The sequence below is a fragment of the Prorops nasuta genome, unplaced genomic scaffold (genome assembly GCF_024137725.1).
Source record: "Prorops nasuta isolate Cenicafe-Biocafe unplaced genomic scaffold, Cenicafe_Pnas_1.2 PNAS00010, whole genome shotgun sequence".
NCBI classification, from domain to species: Eukaryota; Metazoa; Arthropoda; class Insecta; order Hymenoptera; family Bethylidae; genus Prorops; species Prorops nasuta.
Window position 1 is genome coordinate 2,944,458 of NW_027116807.1, and position 12,456 is coordinate 2,956,913.

General features: G+C 44.5%; 1 protein-coding gene across 1 annotated transcript; it reads right to left on the reverse strand.

Annotated features, from left to right (window-relative positions):
* Positions 1-8,662: 8,662 nt before the first annotated feature.
* On the reverse strand, positions 8,663-12,099 carry LOC136777027 (protein odd-skipped-like). Its single transcript, XM_066733041.1, has 2 exons — positions 10,789-12,099; positions 8,663-10,529 (listed from the first exon to the last, which is right to left on the reverse strand). The coding sequence occupies exons 1-2, from the start codon at positions 11,430-11,432 to the stop codon at positions 10,172-10,174; spliced, it is 1,002 nt and encodes a 333-aa protein (XP_066589138.1). The 5' UTR covers positions 11,433-12,099; the 3' UTR covers positions 8,663-10,171.
* Between the last annotated feature and the right edge of the window lie 357 nt (positions 12,100-12,456).

Below are 12,456 nucleotides of genomic sequence, written 5' to 3' on the forward strand. Positions count from 1 at the left end.
TTGCGCCGGTAACTGCCCCGATTTTTCTTCTGTTTGCCTCTTTCGCTCCTGGAAGGACCTAATGATGCGTTCTGGCCAAAAAAGCGGAAGAATTTCGTTCACACGGAACCTGCGGGTGGAGGGGTGCGCTCCTCCTATATTTTCATCTCTCGGAACTCCAAAAACTCCTTTCCAGTTTTACGGTGATAAATAATGGCGCGTGTATAAATATACCGAAAGAAAGCACGCCAATTAAAATGAGTAAATATTTGGTTCTATCCTTAAGATGGAGATGGCGTTTCGTGAAACCTAAAACCTGCGCAAGGATCGATCGTTAAAGATGAAGAATTGATTGTGGTACACGCAGGGAAATCTGTGCGCGTTCGTGTTGTAAACAAGTGGTTAACGATACGATAAATTAGATAGTGATTGCCTTATCATATAAAGTCGAATGATCGGATTCTTCGAGAACTATGGTTGGTGTCTGGATATAGCTGGCTGTGTGTGTTATAGAGATGGCTGGCATACCGCCCGTCAGCATCTACTCGAGGATCGATATCAGCGTGCGCTTTTCTTTGTAGCTTTGGCGAAGGTAGTGAGAAAGAAAGAGCAGGAGGGAAGGGGGGGGGGGGGGTGGAGTAGAGAAAGAGAGAGAGAGAGAGAGAGAGAGGAACGAGACAGTGAGAAAACGCAAAGATACGCGAGGCAAGAATGTAGACAAGGGTAAAGAAGGAGAGAGACTTATTATGACAGAGGAGACGTGGAAGTAGCCCGAGGGCGCGAGCCCTATCGCCGGACAGTGCTGGATTAAGCCTACCTCGCCACGGTCAACACATAAATTTATGCCACCGACATGTAAAATGCAGCGAATAACGTTCACGCCACTCCAAACATATCTCTTCCATCCTGTCGTTACAATCGTGCAATCTCATTATATCCCTCGCCAAATGTAGAATTGCAAATTAACGCGAGCCACGAAACAACGCCATTATAAAGTCCGTGGAATTTTCGGCAGAACTGATAAGTATATGCGGAATATACCGAAAGGGGATGATGGTCTCGGGTCGAAAGGGGTGTTTGGATGTGATCGCTCGTGAAAGAGGCTAGAAGGGGGAGGGGGAGGGGTGGAGTCGGCTGGAACGGGCCGTCTGGTAATGGGAGGTCAGAGGTCAGCGAGCCGGTAGAGCATGAGAGGGAGGAGGGGGAGGGCAGGTAACAGGAGGATTCAGCGTAGGTACAAGCACACGTATTTACGTACACTTGCAAAGGCAGGGAGGGGGGGGGGGGAGTATAGAATACACGCGTCGTAAGTGTACGTAGGTATATTGAGTTAACGTTTCTAAGAGAGGGAGGAAGGGGAGAGACGCGCGTGCGCGCTAAGCGTAGCGAAACGAGTCCGTCCGTGCACGGTGTAGTAGTGTAAGCGATATAACGCGCCATTCGAAGTATGTATATCCGAGATTCGCCGAGCTGCTTTGGCCAAGAGAATCCTTCGAAGAGGGGATGCTACGGAGGTGAGGTGGAACACAGAGGGCTGGTGCGATATGCCTCGAAACCGTGGGAACGCGCGTGGACCCACGCGCCTCGCTAACCCTTCCGCCTCCTCACCTTCTACCCCACCTCCTCCTTCCTTTTCTTTACTCCCCCCCTCAATATTGTATCACCCTCGTTTTTCTTCCCTACACTATCGAATCACTCATATTCACCTCTCTTACCCCAAAACTGTACTCCAAATTTCTTGCACTCCCTGCTCTCTCGTTATCTATCATCTCTTTTCCTGGGTTCTTCTCTTCAACCCCCCGAACCACATTTCTGACCTTTGGCTAAACCCTCGCACTTGAGATCTTTCACGAATCATCGTGCCAGGATAATAAATTGGAATACCATCGGCTAATTGGCTTGGCTCGGTACGCTCTTGTAAAATTGCACGGGCCTCTGGAACCCTCGTATGGCTTTGGCGAAAATTACTGCAAGTTTTTTGGCAAGAGTAGGGAGGGTCGAGAGGGTCGTTAATACGTGTCCTTAATGAATGTCTTGCTTTTGCATATATGTACGTCTAATTGGTAGCGCGCGTTGATAAGATCTGTAAGAGGCGGAATGTTGGGGAAAGAGTTAAATCGCGGAATGAGCAGCTTCCATTACCGAATGTGTACCGTGGTGCGAGCATGAATGTTCGCATGCTCGGCAGGTTGTTTCATACCTTGGCGTCGGCAATGAATTATGGCGCGAGAAAACGGTGTTCCTTTCCGCGGTAGGAAAAAGGAAGGGGAAAAAAGTAAAAAAGATTACGGAAGGACGAGAGGCGAACCCCTGTGGGCAGCAAGCGCGTGCCTTCGAGGCATTCCGGTCTCGTGGGAAGGGGAATCATTCAACTCACCGCGCGGCGATTCCCTTCTCGTAACGACCCAACCTTCTCGACAATTATCCTTCTTTTCTTTCACAACTCATCAGCCGACCTTCCAACGAGAATCTCTATACCCTCCTCGTACCTCAAATTCCTTTGACACGCGATACCATTGATCCAATTCTCTTATCAGTCTAATTTTGTATCTCTACCCAATCCAACCGATTTATATGTTTTAATAAACGTTTTATTATAATACTCGGATTTTTCTACCACATGTTAGTTTGCATTTGAATCTTTTGGAACGTTTTTCTGATTTTTTTTTCACGACTCATTAGTCTCCTCTAAAATCTACTCGTACACCATGTTGCTTTGACTCACAACGCAATTGATCCAATTCTCTTATCTCCGCCCAATCCCAGTCAATTTTCTTACCACTCGCTTTGCGTATTTCACACAAAATATAATATACTACTTCACTCAAGGTTCTATTCTACACTGCTTTGTAATTCAAAATCGCGTCTCTTTCAAAATAGTAGTTTTTTTTAGCGAATCTGATATCTCGCAAGAGAATAGTATGTAGAAGAGAGGGATGAGCTACGAATGATTGGGAAGAATGTTTCGCGGTGCCTTTGTCCGTGGAGAATCTCGATTGTGTTGCGAGGGACACGCGGTCTGTAGTGTAATTACCGTTACGAAGCAGCGACCCGTGCCAGCTCACCCCATCTTTCTCTCTTTCGCTGATTCGCTATCTCTCTCTCTCTCTCTCTTCTCCCATCCTGACGCACTCGAACAAACCTCGGTGGACCGTGAGTACCGCCACACCGGCACTTCGAAATTGATTATTGCTCGACGGTAATGATCCATTACCAGTCCGAGCGCGGCCAAACGAATAAACCCAGCCTAACTGACAATCACTGTCTCGAACACTGGTGAATTATGAGCCAGTAATCCGCGGGTACCAAACTCCGACCAGTGAAAGATACGCATTTATCGAACCTCTCCAATTCCAAAATGCACTGGACTCGTGAATATTTTTGTACGGTAAACCCAACAGAAAATGTCTCGCAAACAAATTCAGTAACATTCGTAACTAGCAGAATTAGCAATGTGTTTCTTATGCAAAAAAACGTGACTTATATTTTATAAATTTTAGTTCCAAATCTTGCTAGTAGGTGGCGTCAAAAGTCAAATCAGCTACTTTGTAAGATAATTAAAGACGAGCGAAATATTCTGATATTCGTGATAAGAGCGTGGAACGTAAGGTTATAGTAAAAATGCGTTAATGCGAAGATAAAAATAGACTGGAGATGTTTCCGATGATAAATATACTTTATACTAATAAAAACGCGTGATATATATATGCTTAATGCATGTATATCTTCAGCTATAAAATGTAATTTTCTCTGGTTCGAGTACCGGTTCTATAGTCCTGCTGCAGGATATACAGCAATTATCTTTCAATAAAATACGTAAGCAATCAATCAGAACAATTTGAGAACTAGACAAGCAAAACTGATTTAGTATCGCATTAGTGAAAACTATATAATTAATTTTGTTCAATATGAAATAAATATTTAAGAGTGCAATTTAATGGTTTAAAAACTGTAACGACGAAGGATTACCGGCGAAGCTTTTTGGAGTTAACTGAAGAGAATATCCTTAATAGCGATGATAAATCCGAAGCGTGAAAGAGCTCGTTGCGACTCGAAGCGCCAGATGGCAGCGGCTGGTGGATCAAGTTTGAACGCATAGTCACAGCAAAGGAGTCAGTAGGAATTCCTTCCTGAGGGCTCAAACGAATTGGTCAGTCAGGAAGGTTAGGCAATTTCAAGTTAACCGAGGAAGCCTACGTTTGCATGTTTGAATGACATTGGCAATTGCGAAGAGTCCCTTTAAAACTACGTCGGTCAACTACTCCGTCGATAAACCAGGTCGTTACGTGTACCGATTGAACTAACTAGCCACAATAATCTTTCAGTTTACTCGACGAGAATTAAGTTTAAGATTTATGACTTTTTAATGAAAAAAATGAGAAATTAGCACGGTGGGAGTTGTAGCGAAAATGACTTTGATTTTTCATTTGTTTTTTTTTGGTAGAATTCTAAGGTGATTCGACTGCAAGCAAGTTAGTCGCGAATTAGCAACGTTTAAAAGGGTAGGTCCAACTGGTAGATTCGCCGCGCACCGGTTCGACTTTAAACTATACTACTAACTAATAGCAGGCTTAGGAAGTATTTCTACACTGTGGGCACATCGTGCGAGAGACGGGCAGACGGTTTACCTAATCGTTGAGCGTAAAAAAAATGGGCGCACCGCCCTAACCACAGGGCAAGAGCCTCCGGCCCTCAGCGCCTTTCCTGGACATACGATGGTACACCGAAACACCAGCTTCGTACATGGAAGTGGGTGGGAAACTAAAATTTACACTCGGCTTTCTCTGCTTCCAACTTTTGACCAGATTGCTCGGGAATTACACCTTCTTACTATCAAAAAATTAAGGCACCCAAGATCGGACCATGAAATAGAGCGATTCGCCTAATTTTCTGGATCGAACGGAAAACCCACTTATATGACGGGCGTGTCAAAATGTTTTGACATGTCTGTCACGAGTGATCTCTTCACTGGCAATAGGTTTATATATGAAGGATGTTTTTGATTCGATTATTGTACCTAGATATATAATACTACCTATTTATCTATCGAGTAGTCTTTGACGGAATAATAACATAGGAAGCTACTGTATACAGTATATTTTGAGTAGGGCTGTAAAACCTGCGTTTGGAATGATATAACATCTAGGTAAACCCTGACTGATAAGATTATTATAATCGGTGTGATAGTTGAACAATATGCTTTGACCCTTCTTGGAGTTTTAATGGGTCAGGAAACCTACTAATATTTCCAGAGCATCAGGAAGTTCTTGAATAATGGGTTTGCAAGGTTCTGTGACAATGGTCATTGGCAATTGTATACAGTAATTGAAGGTAAAGAATCGCTGGAGGAATTTGGAATCTCCAAGTGGCAAAGTCCATGCGCTCACCTGTCAATCTTTGCTCGCGCAATTTTAGGATTATAATTAGAGGGAGTAGAAGAGATTTATCTCCACGAAAATTGCAATGTAGGTGAAAGTGAAGGATGAGTGGAAGAAATAAAAGAAGCACTTAGATGGCATAGGACAGAATTTGTCGGTGATGCAGCAATGGAAGGAGGAATGGAGGAATGAGAAGAAGCAGGAGGGTAGTTTTGGCAAAACGGTGGCGCCATGGCAGCAGTGAGTCGGGGGTGTGTGTGGAGGTCAGGGTGACTCCTGGAATTCGAGGTCCCTGTGAGACCCTGGAGGTCACCGAGCCCGGTGACCCCTTAGATAAGGTTCACGCCCTAATAAGAGGGTAGAGTTTCTCGGGGCAGCGACGGGGGGCGGTTTGCGAGGGGACTCTGGCAGTCTTTCTCCAGCTCGGGGCCTCACCTAACCGAACGATCTAATCCACGTGTAATCTGTGGTTAACGTTTTAGGGGCCCAAGGGTGGGACCAGCGGCCCCATGGACATTCCAGTTCGCCGCTGGCTCCGACAACCGCGAGAGAACGCAATAAAATCGCTACTTCGAAACCGTACAAATTTCAAACCCACCCCTCGCCACTTCTCCCAATTCTCCTCCCCGACCCAACTATACCCAGAAACTTTTTGCTTCAATTTTTCCCCTCTCAGCAATCTTTACCTCGCCTGATAACCCGAAGGACCGGGCATCCTCGCCGCTTTACCTTCCGCAATTTTCGTTGCTCTACCTCGCATTCTCCGACTAATATCCTTTCATTATCCAAGCGCACCAGTTATGACAAAACGACTCGCTACCAGTCGCTTCGCTCTTTCGTGGGAGCTCGTAAAATTTCCGCAACTTTTATGACTTTTCATTCCTGTTCCCCGTCCGTCGTACCGTTGACCGGAATTATAAGATCTCATCAACCGCCACCGAGAGTCATTAGCGCCAATTACTCACCTGTTTTTCCTTCCAAACAAAAAACTTTCCCCCCTTCAATTTCATCTCTCGCTTTACTATTGGCAACACTTTTCATTTTATCGACCCTGGTTTTGATTTAGAAATTATCAGTGCGATGTTGCTCGATAAAAACGTTGAATATCAACGAGGCAACGTAATTCCTTCGGATTTTCGTCGTGCCATTGGCCGTTTCGCGATCCTCTCTCAGATACTCCTGAACGAGATTTGATACGTATCGCTTTCTCCTATCTCCCGATCTTCCTATTAAACGCGCTTGAATCATACGACGGTGTTATTTACTCGCCATCTGCCACGAACGCGCGCGCTATTTTATTCCAAACGTAAGATTTTGAATTTACTAACGAGTCGCATCTAGCCATTTTCCCTCATAAAATAATCCGTTTTACTTTATTACGATACATCACACGTAGGTATATACCAGTATTATTTAAACAAGTGATTTTTTCTCTCATTTTGCACTATCACACTCGTGGTTTATAGAAGCGAGGTGAGGGAAACCAATTATTCTCTCGACCCTCGTTTCGCAGAACACAAAAAATGCATTTGTCAAGAACCTTAATTATAACTAAAATGATTGATAACAAACGGGAGAATATAATTCTATATAGACGAAATGATAGATCTGGAGCCGGGAGAAATTAAAAATCTGATCCGTGCAAAAAACGAAACATGGTCCTGTATCCTTTGTGTGCGTTCGAACGTGTATGGGAAATTTCGGGCTTCGAAAACATTTATATACAAAGTGTGTTCGCGCGGAGGCAGGTAGAAGAAGAAAGGTGAATATCCCGGCTGAGACAAGTCGTCGGGACCGTTGCAAAATACCTGGAACTTGAAGGTTACGATTATTGTAATTAAATCGATCCCGCGCAATTCGCTAAACGGTAAAACAGAAGGATCTGCCGTTCCCATCCTTTCGGTCCCATCACTCGATCGTCCTTCTCTCCCATCCGTTTCCTCCTTGTTTTTGGCTACCTGCAACAACCCCTTACCCCTTCTCCATCCCTCTCTCTCTCTCTCTCTTCTTCCACTCTTCTTCTCTTACTCTCTCCAGTATCCTCCCACTCGCTACAATCTTATCGACAATTTTCAAACCTTATAATTATTTTCCGCATTTCGCGATAGTTACACAGCAATAAATTCTTGATCTCCAAATTGCGCAAAATGATCGAGAATGCGACCGTAAAACCTGTCGCAATAAAAGAGTCGATAGGAGCATCTCTCGTACCAACAATTGTACCCGAGCCAATTCTCTTTCTTCCTACGATGGAAATCAGTGCACGAATTTCTCAACTGCAACCTCATCTCTCTCACTCTCTAACATTTGTCAAAAGTCTAATGCAATGTGCGATCTTTTGGTTAATTCAAGGAAATGTCAAGTTTTTTCTCCGATTAATAACTTTGTAATCTCTTTTGCTTGGGAAGAATATTTTGAGGAATAAAATTCATATAGGCCGTCGATTATTTTCACACAAGCCGAGTACAAAAAAAAAATAGAATTACAAGAGAGGGTGAGCCAACGACGATTTTACGCAGACGCGAAAATGGCGCTCGTTTGTTGGGCAATGAAGGAACTCAAGGTTTGATGTTGTTTGTCGAGTTTTTCATCACGGTTTTACTGTCTAGGACAGGGGAAAGAACTAATGAAAGTTAAACATCAGTGCCCAGCGAGTTTGGTGATCTTGTCGATTCCCCGCTATGTGTACAGATCTAACCTTCCTGCAAATATACGACTCGATCGAGAGAGTCTCGTGAACCAAGCCCGGGACAAAGTAGTATGGAAAGGAGAAACACGTTTAGCCCTGGACCACCTTGAATTATTCGAGTCCATCCTTCACCTTTTATCGTATCTCTCGTACTACTTATAACACCTAAAACTGAAGAGCGTTATTTAAAATCACGCCATCACCAGCTTATCTTCTGGAAGCACTAGTAAGCAACGAAACGATTTTACGCTACTCGAGCTAATTTTACAATTCTCGATAAGGAAACTCTAGTTACAATTTAATTTTGCAGCTTTTGTTAGGAAAAAAAAATAACAATCGTTCCGTCAAATAAGAATCGGTTGAGATTGCTTCTATATTTATCGCATGCTTATCGTAATCGTTATCAATAATATCAGTTTACAGATATTAATTAAGAGAAGTAATTGTTATTGGGTAAAATTAAATAATTCCAAGTCTGATACTCTAAACATATAGAAAAATTATTTATATCAGAGCAAGGTATTACCCAAGTTAAAACTTATTTGTAATTTGTGAAAGGAAGGTGATAAAGAGAAAGCAATTATGATTTTGACGAAAGTCTATTTAGCGTGGGATAACAATAAAGTGACATATATACGACTAGGTGATGCCCGTTTCAATTATTCCGCGGATTATTTCTGGGTCGTTAAAGATTTTTGGTATGGATTACAAGGCTCCGCGAGCGGGACAATCGCCACTCGCACTTTTATAATAGTTGACATCGAGTGGGTCTACAGAGAGACGACTACAAGTTGACTCCACACAGCTAAAGCGACGTACTATCTTAATCTTATTTATATATATTATATTCTACATGTATTTGTATATTTATATTTACACATCGATCTTAAAGTTAATGGTAACAGAAACAGGATCTACAGTCTCGTTGTGAAGTAAGGGGAAATGGAAATAACAGAAGGAGTGAAGGCAAAAGAAAAGGGAGAGTTTATTCAAAAGATTGTACTTTTTTTCGTCCTGCGCCAGCGCTTGTAACGAGATAGAAATACGCGACCATGGATCCCAAGAATGGGACATTAAGTACGCGTAGCATTATATGTTGAGAGACGTGGGTGGTCCATGGACTAACTAGATCTATTCTGGAAGGAAGACAGAGATGAAAATAAGAAAAACAGAGAGAAAGAGTAAGAGAGAGAGAGAAGTTGAGACTAAAAGGAAGAGATTTACAGGTCACTGGAGACATCAGCCATCTCTCGGGGTTGGCTAAGGTGTCCCTTTTGCCTTATCTGATGGAGAATTCCTAATTTTCGTTGAAACAGAGAGATTCACGAGGAAATTCGATTAACGCCTAGATACACACGCGCGCACGCTGCGAACCGGATGCGCAGACCCTCTCGCCGAGAAGATTCTTGTCTTTCACAGGCTAACCAATTACTTTACGCCTCTGCCTCTCCCGAAAAGAGGAATCGTCGTAACTCTTATCGAAAGGTCCCATGAGCACCGGTATCCCGCGAAACATCCATCTCCGACACACTTAACCCCGATAAAAATCGCTACTTAACGATACCTCCCCAAAAAAGCTCATCGTGCTACATCCCAACAACCAACGGAATCAAAATGAGACTTTTTTCAGGATTCGTAACACAAGTGCGTATTATTGTTCTCGGTCTCTATGGATATATAGACCGTAAAATGCTGATGTTTAAGAGTAATGAACTCGCAGGTGTAACAACGTCATAATTTGTATGAAACGATATAATTATCTTATTCGCAGAACTGTAGTTCGATTAGGCGATGCTTTAAAGCCTTTTTACAATATATTTACATTTTTTCTATATGTGTGTGTGTCTGTGCTTGTATTTTATATATACTGCGTATTAATATAAAATTATCAAACTATCTAGTAATGTACAGGTACATATAACACAATGCTCGAAGTGGAATGACCCAAAAGTCGAAATAACTTAAGTTTTCTATTTACAACGTAAACGTATATTCAACACTCGCCGTTTCACGCTTAATCAAGTAAGATCGGTATAAATATTAAGTTGTCTTTAGCGCGATCATAGCAAGAGAAAACGATGAGCGTGACGAGAAACTAGCTTCCCTTTTCTCAGTTTTCGATTCTTTAACGCCTCCTCATAATCTCCTCTATAGTAAAACCAGGTTTGGATTTTTTGGCGGTCGGCTTTTGAAGAGGTAGAAGACTGTTCATTCCGTCGCTTATTTGCTGAACTATGTTGGTCGTTGGGTCCGTTTGTTCATGGGACATAGTAGCCTCGATCCTGAGGTCCTGCGGGACCTCTGCGTGCGTCAGGAGGTGAGACTTGAGGTTGCTGCGTTGGTTGAAGCTTTTACTGCAAACCGGGCACTTGTGTGGCGACTCCTCCATGTGCAGAACTTTGTGGACTGCCAGTGTCCTACTCTGACAAAATCCTTTGCCACACTCGCCGCACTTGAAGGGTTTTTCCTTACTGTGAATATACCTGCGAACAATGCGGTAAATTAGAAGCCAGTTTACCTCCGAGACGCGATCATTTTCCTAACACTGGCAACGCCTCTGCTTCATTGTGCGCTTTTGTACTCTAATCTTTCGTTCAGGTATGAGCAGTACACGATACCTCAAAACAGTGCTACCAATCGAATTACGAATGACAATCGAGGACAGTGGCAATGTAATTTTGATTCTCGTCAACCGTCCTATTGCATTATCTATTATTTACGTACGTCTATCAAAATGTTTACCTGTGATCTCGTAAATGATCCTGCCGCCTGAAGGCTTTACCACAAATGTCACAAGAATAAGGTCTTTCGTCTGTGTGGGTCCTCTCGTGAATAAGCAAATTGTAGCTTTTCGTAAATTGCCGATGGCAGAATTTACAGATGAATTGCTTTTTGGGCCTCTGACCTGGTAATCTTCTGGCCATAAAACTGGCTGGTGGCGGAAGCGGAAGTACCGTATGCAAAGGAGGATTGGGATGGAAGGTGTGGGGAAGATTCTCGGGGCAACAACCCCTGACAGCCAGAAGCGCAGCACCCCTCAGCCAAGTATCGAAAAACGTCGAGTGGTGTGGTGCAAGTTGAACGTGGTGCTGAGGTGGCGATTGCAGTTGTTGCTGCTGCGTTTGTTGCTGTTGTTGAACCGGAAACCTCCCGGATTGGCCCTGTTGGCTTCTTCTGATCCATCGCGATGACAGCGCCGAATGAGCCGTACCGTAGGGGTTAAATCGCAAATCCCTCTCGGCGGAGGGTGGCGTGTGTGGTGGTGTCAGTGGCTCCATTTTTTTCTCCATTTCGCACCAACTCTCGCGTACTGTCACCCCCTCTCGACAATTCCCAACGAAACTTCCTGCTTTCCCCGAATGACCGGAGTCAGTCCACCCACACATACGAGTTTCCTCGCAAATTTAATAACACAAGCAACGTCGATTTTCACAAACGCTAGCACAGCACTGCGCTTCGGGTTAGAAGGGAGAGAGCGAGAGAGAGAGAAAGAACGAGAGTGAGAGAGAGAGAGCGAGCGAGCACCAGTCCTATTATTATTATTGTTATTGACGAACTGGTCACTGGACGGCGTTGCTGATGCTGGTGACGCTACTGACGTTGCTGGGGTTAAGGAACCACATCGCTCACGCCTGCGGGTGAAGTAAGGCAAATGGTCGAGTGGGAAGAGAGTCGGTGAGCTGGATCGATCGCGTTTGGGACAGATGTCGCTATAGGTGAGTCCGGGGGGGGGGGGGTTACGGGGTGTCGGGGAAGGTCAGTTGAAAAAAGGAAGACGATGAAACGGACGGCCGCTTGGAGTGTCGGTCGACGGGAAACTGATGAGAGAGCGAAGAGCCGCGTGTGTCGACGGAGCTAACTGCGGACAGAGGCAGCAACTGGCAAAGTAACGGAAAGTCTGGACTCTAGCTGGCAGCAGCCTGGCACGTACTGTCCGTAGCTTTAACGGTGGCTCCTCCTACCTTGGGACTCCTGTCTTCGATTTGGACTGCCGGTTGGCGCTGACTTCCACAGGGGCGGAGCTTCCGTGCCGGGTTGCCCCTCGGGGCGTCGCGACGTCCCAGCAGCATCCGCGTGATCCACTCTCCTAAAGACACCCGCGCCTTCTCTCTCTCTCTCTTTTCTATATATGTATAGTATATACATCTTTCTCTCTCTCTCTCTCTCTCTCTCTCTCGTTTCCTAGCGCCCTCATCCTCCCTCCCCCTATTTTCATTCGTAGCTACAACGCGCTCCTGCTGCTTCTCGTCTCCTCACCTCGGAGTTCCACAGCGCCCGAGGCGCTGCTTATCAGCTTCCCGGGACTCTCGCGAATTTTCCACTCCTCCCTATATTTACTTAGGAATACGCGAAATTATCCTACAGGCGCCAACGAGCTCCAATCCAATGTCATCAACCTGTTACTACGCG

Excerpts from the sequence above, each read along its gene's own strand:
- LOC136777027 (XM_066733041.1), bottom strand. The coding sequence starts at position 11,432 with ATGTGTGGGTGGACTGACTCCGGTCATTCGGGGAAAGCAGGAAGTTTC. Across the intron at positions 10,530-10,788 it reads GATCATTTACGAGATCACAG|GTATATTCACAGTAAGGAAA; the intron begins GTAAACATTTTG and ends CATTGTTCGCAG.